Raw genomic sequence first — 13,292 nt, 5'->3', positions numbered from 1 at the left:
TTGTCTTTTGTTTTTGCTGAGTTGTAATGTTACTTTCGACCGCAGAACTACATTTGTATACTGTATATACATAATGCAATGCAGTGGCACAGTTTCACGCATTTATTGATATTATCAATGCAAAACACATCCGACCTGCTCAGCCTCTGTGGAGAGGTTGGAGAGTCATGTCTTCACACGCTGCATCAGACAGTATCAACACTTCAGAAGAGGGTTGAACCAACGCTTTAACAAGAGCACAGCGTGGTTTTTGAAGAATATTCAATTAACAATATGACTAATAGCATTACTTTGTTGTGAGCATCTGTTTCTGCCAGACAAAAAATTAAAAAAAGACTAATTCTGTTTATTAATGACCGGTGTGATTCTTGATTTAACTTCAGGAGCCATTTTTCTGCACAGTCGAGGGCGTCCCGGAGTCCGCTTCCCCGCCGACGGTCGCCCCGGTTTCCGACGTCATTAAGGCCTCCGGCGGCGCTCTCAGCGCTTGCGCCGCTCTCTTTTCAGCTGAGTAGAAGCAGAAGAAAATAGACCCGTTTTACTCAAAACAATGCATGGAAAGGCCTCCGTTTTGTGTCTGGTAGACATGTTTCATGACAAAAGAGTGAATTCTACAACGTCAAACATAATCTGTGATGCTCCGATTGGTTTTAAAACAATTTGGCACACGTGGCAATAATCTTTTCCGGACTCACACTGGAAAAAGAAAAATATGCGCACTAGCGCTTTACACAAACGGTTTAAGTCACTAAACTTACCTTTTGGCATTTACAAACAATAAAAAATTTTAGGGCATGCAGGCAGATCGTAACAGCGAAGTAGATTACAGGGGCTATTAGTAGTTGCGTCGGGATTTCAGTTTCACAATTGATGGCGCGCAAGGTGCATTTAAGGATGGCCAACTCTGAAAAACTGAAAAAAACCTCATCAACATCAACCAGCTGACTTGAAGCGAGAGGCCGCGCACACCCGGGAATAGTCGCCAGCCAATCGTAGCGCTTATCTAGACAAACAACCATTCACAACGTTCGAGTGGTCAATGAACCGAAAAGGCATTTTCTGGAAATGTGGGAGGAAATGCATTCTTCTTTTCCTTTTTATTATTGTCCATCGACTGTCACTTATCGTACTGAGCAGCCAGGACTGAGGCGTGCAACACTTAACCCAATGTCAGAGCTCTAGGGTTATTGTCACACACACACACCCCCCTACCCTCCAGTGCAAATGATGTGCGATGACGTCATTTCCGTGAACACCTTTAACCTTACCGATAGCGCTACATGGCGTCACAATGGGCTCTTCCAGTTGCTCTCTCTTGGCAATGGCCGCCCGGATCTTCCTGAACACGTAGAGGCTCGCTGTCATGCAAAACATTGTTATTCGTCGACTCGTACACATGTTCTCGTTACTTGACCTTGTTAGATCACAAGTTGTGTTAATTCTTGAGATAACACTGAAATCATTGACATTTAAGTGGACTAACAGGGAAGGTAAACATGAAAATAATTATTCCTAAACTTTGATCAGACAGGACGTACAGGATTAGTTACAATGTCAAACACGTCCTTAATGTTAAAAAAACAACTAGGAATGTTTATGTACGTGTTGAGGTAAAGAAACGTTGCCTGATTTGTTTACAACACAACGTCCCGGGCAGCCTGAACTAAAGACACTTATGGTTAAAAGATAGAAACACTCAAATTTACCTTTGATAATCAGTCAGACCATATCGGCAGTTTGCACTTAGCTCTGCTTGAGCTTTTTTTTATCCGCGACGCGTAAACAAAAGCTATCCCGGAAGTATTGGCGAGGTGATGACCAATTAAGTACGACGAATGACAATGAAGGCGGGACCTAAGGTGAAAGTTACGTTCTAATTGGCTGAGTGTTTACGCAACTTAACACGTGACCAGGTGAAAGGGCCTAAATGGCGAGCTGGTACACTTGGTTCGCAATTTGTGATAATAAATGCATTTTGACGTATCAAGTTTGATGACGTTGCTACTTGGTTGAGTTTCATTAACTTTGACTTTTATTAAACAAAAAACTATGACATTAAAAAAGGGGGGTTTGGGTCCAACGGTCCCAACACCCTAACTCGTTTGTTTGCTGAAGAAGTGTTTGTCATGCAAAAGAGGGAAGTCTGGGCGTCCCTGCTAAAGCTACTGCCTTCGCGACCCGACCTCGATAAGCGGTAGAAAACGGATGGATTTACTCCAATTATGACATTACTACTGCGTTAAGTTGGTTAGTGACAAGACTAGTACTTCACCACCGTAGGAACAGAACTCTGACCCTTGTAAGTAGCAGACTTTTGCTCATGCAAAATAAATTGTCACCCCACAAATATCAATAACATTGACATCAAATTGACTAAATCACTCAATTCAGCATTATTCTGCCAATATCAGAACTATGGACAACATTGGTGTGATCTATAATAATTTATTATCTTGCAATTTTACAGTTCACTTCATTATTCTTGCCCAATGTTTACAACGAATGGTCAAGTTATTTCAGGCAATAAACATGTATCTTCACTTAAGCAATGAGCACAGCAGTTTGTCACACAGTTGCATTTGTATTTTCAATATATACACACGCATTGATTCTATTTAACTTAGGTTTTCATGACAAATTCACACATTCTTTCAAAACATCAACATACGTTACAAAAAACAGTGAGTCACATACGGAACGATGTGTTGTTAGGTTGATATTCACTTTCAACAATCACAGCAGCGTCGTAAACCAATTGCCGACCAACTGTTCACTAAATGCCACACCAACACGAAGCACAAAACAATCACAAGCGGGACCTGGGGGACGGACCTCCGGAGTGCTTGCTGGTCAGCTTTTTAGTCCATCCGGATCTTCTGGTTGGTCATCCTGTAGATGATGCTGTCGTAGCCCGGGTCCATGTTCCACAGGCTGTAACCGACGGCGATCACGGCGAGCGCCAGCGCGATCGTCAGCCACAGCACGATGTTGAAGACCACGGCGTAGTGGAAGTTGTACTTGTACGCCAAGTTGTACGGGCTGCCTGGGTTGCTCTGCGAAAGACACTTACTGTTTAAAATCGATCAATTCTGCATAGCGGAAAAATATACCTCAATTCCTCAAATAGTGGCCTGCACTCATCAGTTAATGACTTTTTTTTGGTAAGAAATAAAAAGAATGCACAGGTACAAATAAAAGCTTCTCTCCTACTAAATACCTATAAGCTACTTTTTAAATGACCATAATTCCTCATGCATAACACGCAACACCAAAATCGCACTTTCGCACCTCAGAATTGCTGCTATCAATGCTACAAAGATGAGGTATTATCTGCACGCTAATTTGTATTTGAATGTCTTTCAAAGAAATTTCAGAGCTCTCTGAAGTAAATCGGAAATGGTTACCTTTGCGCATCCGCCATACAAAACCAACGTGGAAAATGCTTTCCTTGCTCTGTGCTCTATGCGACACTTCCGTCTGCATAAGCAGTTACTTAGTCCGAGGAATTTAAATTACGCGCCTGCGCAAGGTACATTACAAATGCACAGTAGGTAGAAGCAGGAAAGTTCGTTGGTTTTCGCCAGCTTAAGGCTGACTAATTGTGGTACTTTTTCTTACACCGGTGTGTAATACACAACCTCGTTCACTCATGAAGAAAAAATGTATCTAAGAGGAATTACGGTATTTATTTGTGGATCGTTTCCCCCCCCCCCCCCCCCAACCAATTCTACTGATACTGTATTTAAGTTCAAGTCTAAAAATGCATTTGTACAAATAGAGGCCCGCCCCCCAATAAAGGCCTTAGCACTCACAGAAGCCTGGCACTCCCTGGAGACTACGTAAAGTTTTTTTATACACAATATGGACTTACAATCTGTTTGGATTCCAAAATGGAGCGAGATTTCCTGGTGAGAGGAGCCTCAAAGTTCTTCACGGTCACGACCTCCACCACAGCACTGTCGCCGTAGAGACCGTACACGTCCTCGCCGAACTACAAAATGAAAAAAACCACCACAATAGTGATAGAGTCTGTAACTTGATGATTGTTAAGACTCCTCCTTTGATTCTTCACCTTCTGCAGGGCAGAGGAGAGAATGGCGGCGGCGTCACGGTACTGAGGAGAGTCTCGGCCGTAGACGCGGGTCAGCTCCTCCAGGCCCGACAGCTCCAGGGAGTAAAGGTCCGGAGAGTGGTCTTTGGCCAGATGCCGGTGCCTCTGCAGCTGCAACATAAAAACATCACATTGTGAAGACAGAGGAACATTGGGGGGATAGCGCAGAAACGAGAACTCACCAGAGCAGTGATGTCACGCAGGACTTGGATCTCGGAGAGGAACAGCAAATCGGCCTGCGGACACGACAGGAGCGAGATGAGACAAGTTGATCGGCGGGCGCGGTTGTAGTGCAGAGGGGCGCACGGAAAGTGACCTCCGCGTTCCTGCTGAGGGAGCTGAGGGGCAGGGTGGCCAGTACGGAGCCATCTTGGGACAGGCGGCCTCGGATCTGCTGCAAAGTAACCGGCAGGTCCTCGAACACGGCGTTGGCTTTGCCCAGCATGTACAGCCTCTAATGGACCACACAAAAGACGCATGTCACAAATACTTCAAGGTCTGCGGTTCTCAAACTTTTTACGCAAAAAAAAAATAAAATAAATAATAATAATAATTTGCTTCCCAAGTACCAGCATCATGACCGACATTCAAATACAGTAGGATAGCAGGCCGAGGTAACAAGTATTCATCAAAAGCGTGAAGAAGCTTTATTCCTAAAAAGTATATTTCATATTTTTGCAAGTCACTGTAACATTAAAAATGTCCTTGAGATTTTTTGGTGTATCCTGTCATGATAGACATGTCCACATGTCGTTCGACAAAACTGGTGACAGCCGGCACGGGGTCATCCTGACACCTAGTGACATTTATCAGTAATGCAGAAATGTATTATTATTTTTATGTATTGTTATTGTATTTAGGTTAGCACCTGCTTGGTAAATTCTTTTATGTACTTGATAATCCGTTGTATGCGAAATGTCACGTGACCGACGTGGACTTCCTGTGTACGCTGCGCTAACGATCACGACTTCGGTTTGATGACGACATTGTTTGAAGCTGAACTTGCTCAAATTTGATTTTCTTTATGGCTGGTGTTTTATGACAAAAGTTAGATTTATGTATATCATTTATTGATACAAATACGACATATGTAAATGTAAACAAACCTCAACATCGAATATTGTCATCTCGGTGACATCTCGTGTTCGACAAAAGACGAAGTCGCTTAAAGTTTCCACAGGTGCCGTCACGGTCCCGTTCGCCTTTCACCCGTTTTGCCGAAAGCGCAAGTACGGTTACGCGTACTCCGGATCGTATCGCTCATAATGTACCGAGCAGTCGGACCTTTTCCGATGTCAACAAATTCCATTGCTGGTTCTATGGGTAGCATTGGCTTCCCTTCTGCGGTGGCATCACATGAAGAAGCCAAAGGTCAAGTAAAACCCTTAAACCTTGAGAGCTGAAGTCTCCAGAAAATGGCTAACGTCACGCATAATGTTAGCGCGGAGTCCAAGGTTTGAGGGTTCCCGAATGTTCTGAATTTGTTTGTACCTCTTCACTCGGCGCGAGCTGCAGCACGACAGGCGTGTCGTCTGCGAACAGGGAGTGCACCGTCTCTGCGACGCTATCCAGCGTGAACGGCACCGGCTGCGAAGAAACAAGGAAAAACTCACGGGCCATTTTGTTTTCACTAAATGTCCAGTAGGACTCACATTCTCTAAGGGATAGGAGGCCACGCTCTGAGGCAAGGCGAGGCCATCGGCTCCTCGGACCACCACCAGAACGTTAGCGCGGGGACGCTGGAAGAGGGGGCCGGCTTGCAGGCCTGGCCAAGACAGATCCTGAATGGATTAAAGAGGCGGCGTTATTAGGGGTGGAACGGTTCACGAAATCCACAGGTTCAGGGTACGTCGAAACTTAGGAAAAGGTCTTATGTAGTTTGGTTAAAGGTGATAGAATGATGAACACAAGAAGTGCGTGCACATCAAACTTTTCATTTCAAATGTTTAATAACTCTCCTGTACGTGTTCCAAAAATTCCCAAACTTAACACGCAAGACACCAGTCCCGGAATTTGAAAACATTTGTATGACAATCTTTTATTTTACATATAGCGCCACCTAGTGACGACAATAACTGTCATTTCGTGCCTTCTGTCGATCATTATGAGGAACTTGAAGTCCCTCGCCAACGAAACGGACAAACTCACAGCTGTAGTAATCAGTCAGCCGGCTAACGGTGAGCGTAGCCTCTCGTGATCCACGAAGACAAGGCCGCTTCCCCAGACACGACAAGCATTTATTTGATGCCTCACTTTGGTGCCCCGGGGCATTTCCCGGATCCCACCGACGGCTGCATCGTCGGGAGGGATTTTGGCCCCGCCGCCTGCACCCTCGTCGGCTTTCTTAGCAAGGGGTGAACCTCTGCCTCCTGAGGACGCTGCCTCGGTTTTACGTTAAATTGTTTTATGTGCGATTTTATTCATTTATATCCAGCACTTTGTTTCAGCTGGTGGTTATGTTCTTAAAGTGCTCTATAAATAAAGCCCAGTTGAGCTCATACCTCTTGAACAGAGAAGCCCATGGTCAGGGCCACCAGGTCGGGGATTTTCTCGCCAGAGATGGGCCACTCTCCTTTCTGGAAGGACACAAAGTCCGGCGCCTGCAGCACCGTCAAACCGTCCCCACGGACACCTGCACGATACAAGGGGGGGGGGGAAAAAAAAGGAAAAAAAAACGTGTTTGAAGGAAAAAAAAAAAAAAAAAAAAAAAAAAAAGAAGCGACAACCACAAACTTCTGATCAGGTAACGATCCCAATCTTGCACATTTCTTCTTTAAAGGCAACAGATAATGGAACATTTCCTTTTTAAATCCTTGAATACAAACACAAACATTCTGCTCCCACAAGGAGAAATCACTCGAGTTGTAATGCCACGCCCCCCCCCATCGGTCGTCATGGTAATGAAAGCCGGCCTCTCCGTTTTGCGCAGCGATATGGGGCACAGAAAAAGGACTCATTTCAGCAAGACAAGCAAGGGGTTATGTAAAGTGACCTATAATTCTTGACCCATGGGGTATTTTGTCAAACGCATATCACACGCTAGTAAGCCACTTGGGAAGTGTTTTACATTGGGAAGAAAACGAAAATGGCCATTAACAGTTTCAATGTTTTTCCATTTGTTTGTAATAAGAAGGCAGAAACTCGTGACGGAAAGATGCCGAGAAGTTCCCCGTTCCTTCCCCGTTCCGTGGCCTGTCACATGACTCACAAGCCTTACATTAGCAACTCACCACGCAACCTCGGGTCTTTGTGGCCTATTAAAACAATGTTGACACGCACTTTAGAGGGGAATCCAAAAACAAAACAAAATTGTTACAACTCTAAAATTGCTTCGAGTTCCAACGGAGTGTTCCTCAATTGCTGTTAGCTGACGAAGCAAATGTAAACCTACCTGATGAAGATATCTACAACAGGCAAAAATGCGAAAATACCACGAATATGCATCGCATCAATACAAATCGAAGACAGCGGAAAGAAATGCGCAAATCGACGATGCTACTGGTGCTAGCTCCGTCGGTTAGCCGATTGTCAACCGCTAACTCTTTGACGCCAAGACTCGGTAATATTACATTATAGTGAGAGGAGATGTGTTTAAAATAAAAAAATAACGACAGCGTGTATAATTTTGCAGTTCTTACCGGTCGCGCAGAGAAAAAAGAAGACAAACACGACGGAGGACAGAGCCTCCATCCTCGTACAGTCTTTCGGTGACATCTTGCCTTCTCTTTGCGTCCAGCTGAGGGCACATGATCAATGACGTCACACCAGGATCATGTGGTACCGATAGTGATAGGCGCATGCGTACTAACCGAGGCTAGATAATGTTGTTCGTGCCTATGTGGCGGCCATGTTGGGGAGGTCGACGTTCCCACAAAGGCAATCCGACACCGTAAACTTGCTCATTTCTCAACCAGGCCAATTTCACCCATGGTAAAAACTATGCTCTAGAAATATGTCTTGGTGAATTTCGACGAAAGCATGCAACAGACGTCTGTGCAAAAAAAAAAAAAAAAAAAAAAAAAAAAAGGTGCAAAAGAGCCACAATGTTGCCGTTTACTTGATGATTTTGATGCAGTTGGTGATAGTTCCGTCTTTCCTATCTCTTATCCTTTAAGTTGTGAAAGGCAACATTGGCCTTAAAAAGGTTCGAGGTACTTCTTCTTCACTTAGATTTGTAATTTAAAATGAGTATAAATTAGATCAAATGACGAGTAATAGAAGATAATGCCATTTGATTACGGATTCTATTGATAAAAGCGTTTTTGTCACGTTAGCAACCGTGCAAATACAATATTAGACAAGTTGAACGCTGACGATATTCCAATCGAGTGTATTTTTATCGTGCAATTACCAAATTTGACATTTGATGGCGCTGCAGGTGTCCGCATGAAGTGGCATGCCGTCGGCTGGCGGTTGCGGAGACAAAGCGCAGCCCGAGACGATATTAACTTATTCCTAAAGATGGCAATGTAGGATTGCGTCGTCGTGGACAATTTGCCTAAACGGTTTAATTTGACAATTGATACCCAATTCATTTAGTTCCACTTAGTCCCTCCAGCGCTAAACGTAACCTCACAATTGAAGGAGCAGCACGCACATTTCATCTTGCAGTTTGTATATTTATTTTTTTAAAGCAACTTCTTTTTGTAAAATATAAATACAAATTAGGAGATATTTTAATTACAAAGTTAAAACAAAACAAAATGAACATCCCCAAAAAAGGTTGATTTACTGCAGTAGCCTCACTGTTAGATATGTACACAAGCTCTTTGCCAAAGGGTGAATCAGTATCACAATAAAACTATAATACAATCAACGCTGTACTCCGCGTGTTAAATTACAGACTGGACAGGAAGCACAATTTTAACATTAAAAAAAAGAAAGAAAAAAAAAAAAAAGATAAAACAAAACGAATTGTACATCATGTGCTCCCTGTGAACTCAAATAGCACATTCAATAGCACACATGCATGATGTGCTGCACTCACACACCGTCCGCTTATCAGAAACAAGAAAAAAAATCTTTATGTACACACACACACACACACGTACATACATACATATATTTATATTTATTTGTACATATATTAATTTATAAAAAATACGACCATCAGTTATTGAGAGTCAAGCGTATGGCTAAGCTAACACAGGCCGGGTCAGCCAGCAGGTCCAAAAGTGTTTATGTACAGCGCCTGGCGGGGAACCGTGGCCATCATGTCGCCGACTCCCGTCGGACCGGAAAGCCAACCGCAGCCCGGGAGGCCGAAGGAGGTCAGTGCTTGTCGTGAGCCGGGTTAAGGATGAGGCCCACCTGGCCGGCCGCCTTGATCCTGTCCTTCAGCTTGTCCCTGGCCTGCTCCCAGCGGTCGTCCAGGCACTCCAGCGAAGAACCCAGCAGGGCGGCCAGCTCGGCGCTGTCTTCCACCAGGTCCAGCAGCTCCTTGCTGTCCGGCTGGAAGCCTTCCAGCTCCTCGGGGCACGAGAAGAGCTGCGACAGCGAGGCCTGCCGGTAAAACTCTGCCTCGGACACCGTCACTACCTCCATGTGGGGGAAGGCCTGCCGGAAACCGCGGGCCGACATGCGCAGCCGGCGGAGCACATCGGACAGGAGCAGCCAATTCCTAGGCCTGAGAGAGATCAAATCAAGAGCAAATTAATCACTGATGACAAACCACAACCTGTATTCACTTATTTGACTAATCATGTTGTCATTTGAAAGTCATTCATTACACTACATTATGCATTAGCGTATTTCTGCACTAGTTGGAGTTAATTTCCACAAAAGACTGAAGATAGTATTCAAGACCTTTAACAAAACAATGTCCCACCCCCTAAAAAATATAAAAAAATAAATAAATAACAACCCCAAAACTGTAAATGTAATTTTTATATTAAAAATACATTTTGAATGAAATTAATTTGTAATTTAAAAATTGTAAATATATTTTTAACCTTGATTTCATTCAATATAGATTTATATATCATCCATTCAATATATTAAATACATTATAAATTAACTCTTATTTTAAAATGATTTGAAAATATATTTTAACATTAACAAAAAATATTTTTATTTACATTTGTGATGTACCATGTTTATAATTTACAATTTGAAAGTAAAATATTTTTTAATTTGAAATTTAAATAATTTAAAAAATGAAATTTGTAATTTTTTAAATGTGGAAATATGTCAAAGGATTATTTTTTATTTTAATCACTGCAAATGTTCCCAGTTAACATGGATATTTGACTTCTAAAGCCGTCAATGGCAGTGAATGTATTCAAATAAAAGGTTGCCTTAATTTTATTTTTTAAAATTTCAACAACAAAAAAATAAATAAAAAATAAAATAAAAAAATAAACTATTCATAATAGCCACAGACTAAAATAAAACAAAAAAGCCAGTTGTTCACAACATTTGACTTTCAGTCTTCCAGAACATGCATGTCATCATCACTAATTGTGCGTGTGATGATGAACACAAACTGAGTGACATCACGACCAATCCAAGTGCTGCGTATAATGATTGACAGGTCATCGGCCAAACGTCTGCATGAACAGTGACTGAAAAGCTGACCAGTGACTGTACACTTGTGCAGAAAGTCACGACTTCAACACAAATTTGTGCCACAGTGCAAAGAATACGTGCCAACTTTTCAAAAATCCTGGCTGGAATTTTTTTTACACATCTCCAAAAAGTGGAGCTGCCCAGCAAAAAGACATTTGGTGACGGCAAGGTCAAAATTATCATAAGGTGCGTGGCAAATTTAGTTTCTGTGCTACGGGAAAAAGTTCTGCATTATTCCCAACACTTGGGAATGGCGGGACGCTCACCCGTGAGAGACGGACACCTGGATGTTGTAGCACGGCAGCAAGGGCCGGTCGGAGAACTCAAACTCAAACACCTCCCTCTTGCCATCCTCATCGTCATCGTCGGGACCCGGCGGGTCGGCCAGGATGTCAAAGGCTCCGCCCTCTTCGGCAGACTCTGAAAGGCGCAAAACGAACGTGAGCTCGAGGGACACGCTTTTCGATTCAAATATGCGTCACAGGCCATCCGCCTTCACGTTTGACACAAAACGGCTCGCTGATCCATTTGACACAAAACACAGCCAAGCGTCCCGCAATCGGATTGATGACGCCAGCGCCGACATGTGGCATGACGTACGCGATACCCGCCGGGCAGCGACAACTGCTTGCAACGTGCCAGTGTGAGTGAGAGAAGTGAGTGTTGGGTGTTAAAGTTCACACTTCTGTCCCATCATTGCAGAATTCCCATCGTCGCCGCCGCACTACTTCCAAAGGCAGAAAATTGTCAGGTTGACTTAGCCCCCTCATTCCGTGTCGGTGCAGTTTAATTTATTTAAATAAATAAATAAATGTAAAAAAAAAAAAAAAAAAAAAAGCAATATTTAGAAAAAGACTGAAACATTTTGACTTTTACAGGCAGTGTGACAAAAGTTTAAGTTAAACCTCTGATACTACATCTGAAGGCAGAAAATTGCCAGGTCAACTTTGTGTCAGTGCATTTTATAGTGAACCACAAAACGGAAAAAGGTGGGTAAATGCAGGCTTTTACAAGGATTGTGAAAGAGGTTCCGTTATTGTTCTGATATTACCGCCGAAGGCTGGAAACAGCAAGGTCGACCTCTGAGTCAGCGCTGTTTACAGTAATAAAATAGGGACTGTGACCTACCACCAACAGCAAAAAGTCACTTCCCATAAAAAGGTTTCAAATTGCCACAAGATGGCACCAAAGCACTACTTTTCTATTAGACAGGGTTATGGCACCATCTTGAGGCAACTTCAGAAGGAGCACAAAAACTGTAAATATGGAAGAATTCAGCCAATAAAAGAGGATGGGTTAAAATAAATAAATAAATACATTTCAGCTAGAGAACACTGTATAGAGAATGGGAACATAGCTGAAAAATGTCAGCTTTTAAAGCAGCGTAAAAACTAAAAATACTTTCCGTTACAGTTCGGATACCGCGTCCAAAAGCGGAAAATTCCCGGGTGGAATTTGTCTCACCCATTGCGTGTCTGTGCTGTCTATTCAGAACCTCCACAGATAAATACCAGCTTTTACAGCAGCCAGTGTGAAAGGGGCTTTTGTTCCTGCCCTCATATTAGTTCCAAAGGCAGAATACCGCCGAATCATTTTCGTCCCCAATTCCGCCTCAGTACAGAACAGCGACATTGGAAAAGGGGAATTATAATAAATAAATAAAAGGTATTCAACAGGCAGCTAGAAAAGGATTGTTGTGATCGGTACTCACCACACACCGCGCTGCCGTAGAATTCCCAATAAAGGCCGGGGTCGTCATCTGCGCGCCCCTGAAGGTCAGCAAAATAATCTATGGCGAGAGGAGAGGAGCATGTGACTCACCAGCCGGGACCCAGGGGGACAGGCAACCAGGCAAACAATTGCCCTTGGAGACAAGAGCGGCGAATGGATAAACGGCAGTAAAAGAGGAGGAGGAGGGAAGAGAGGACGTGGTCGGGGAGTGCGGAGAGATGGGGCGGGGTGGGGTGGTGGGGGGGTCTAATGGTCAGGGGCCAGCAGCTTCACCACGGGGGAGGGAGCGACTGACTCTGCTGGGTTAAAGCTGGCTCAGTTCAGAGCGGGGCTGCAGACGGCTGCCAGGAACAAGAACCACACACAGTTTTGCTGGGGCGCACGCACGCACACGCACGCACGCACGCACGCACACACGCACACACGCGCGGTGGGAGCAAAGTGTGTGTTCAGCACATACACACAAACACACGCACACACATTCGGCGAATCAGGGCCGGGCTTTGTGCCAGCGCTGAGGCGTGGGGCGTCTGGCGTGTGTTTGGAGGGATTAACGGCCTCCAGATGAGTGGGACCAGGTGGAGGGGGGGATGGGGAGGGGGCATCGCTCGCTCCCTCTCCCCACCGCGAGGCATCGATCTACGTGTCCACGCTCCTATCAAAGTTCAACACCACCCTTTTGCAGCCCTCTCCATAGGACCCACGGCCTGTGGGGCGTATCCAGCCCCACTGTGAGAGCATGTGATCCAATTCTAAAAAGCCCCAAAACATTTAACCCACAAATGCTCGTAGCATATAAAGACAAACTTATGTTCCCTCGTTGCATTATATGTGATCAAGTATGGCCCTCAAAAGCTGATCGCAAAAAGGTTCGCCACTTAAA

At 44.1% G+C, this 13,292-nt stretch overlaps 2 protein-coding genes and 1 long non-coding RNA gene across 8 annotated transcripts in view; all 3 read right to left on the bottom strand.

The window, feature by feature from the left end:
• Positions 1–87: 87 nt before the first annotated feature.
• On the bottom strand, positions 88–1,818 carry LOC133410793 (uncharacterized). Its single transcript, XR_009769581.1, has 3 exons — positions 1,707–1,818; positions 1,269–1,358; positions 88–507 (listed from the first exon to the last, which is right to left on the bottom strand). It is a non-coding gene; the product is annotated as an uncharacterized LOC133410793 (long non-coding RNA).
• A 611-nt stretch (positions 1,819–2,429) lies between these two features.
• Positions 2,430–7,853, bottom strand: atp6ap2 (ATPase H+ transporting accessory protein 2). 2 transcript variants are annotated; one of them, XM_061692858.1, is made up of 9 exons: positions 7,750–7,853; positions 6,613–6,743; positions 5,764–5,892; positions 5,603–5,719; positions 4,428–4,565; positions 4,294–4,347; positions 4,073–4,222; positions 3,872–3,991; positions 2,430–3,053 (listed from the first exon to the last, which is right to left on the bottom strand). In XM_061692858.1, the coding sequence occupies exons 1-9, from the start codon at positions 7,823–7,825 to the stop codon at positions 2,859–2,861; spliced, it is 1,110 nt and encodes a 369-aa protein (XP_061548842.1). In that variant the 5' UTR covers positions 7,826–7,853; the 3' UTR covers positions 2,430–2,858. The 2 variants fall into 2 exon arrangements, with proteins under 2 accessions (XP_061548842.1, XP_061548843.1); XM_061692859.1 differs by having other exon boundaries at positions 5,603–5,698.
• A 1,159-nt stretch (positions 7,854–9,012) lies between these two features.
• The window catches only part of bcor (BCL6 corepressor), a 45,422-nt gene continuing 41,142 nt past the window's right edge, over positions 9,013–13,292 (bottom strand). For 4 of the 5 annotated variants that reach the window (XM_061692852.1, XM_061692856.1, XM_061692855.1 and 1 more), the window contains 3 exons: positions 12,390–12,467; positions 10,945–11,098; positions 9,013–9,737 (listed from right to left, as the gene is read on the bottom strand). In XM_061692852.1, the coding sequence (XP_061548836.1) occupies positions 9,383–9,737; positions 10,945–11,098; positions 12,390–12,467 (587 nt within the window). In that variant the 3' untranslated portion in view covers positions 9,013–9,382. The remainder of the gene's footprint in view (positions 9,738–10,944; positions 11,099–12,389; positions 12,468–13,292) is intronic. The other variant, XM_061692857.1, reaches the window with a different exon arrangement.

Source organism: Phycodurus eques, chromosome 12 (genome assembly GCF_024500275.1).
Source record: "Phycodurus eques isolate BA_2022a chromosome 12, UOR_Pequ_1.1, whole genome shotgun sequence".
Taxonomy (NCBI): Eukaryota; Metazoa; Chordata; class Actinopteri; order Syngnathiformes; family Syngnathidae; genus Phycodurus; species Phycodurus eques.
Note: the sequence above shows the minus strand (reverse complement) of the source record. Positions and strands in the feature narration are given on the sequence as shown.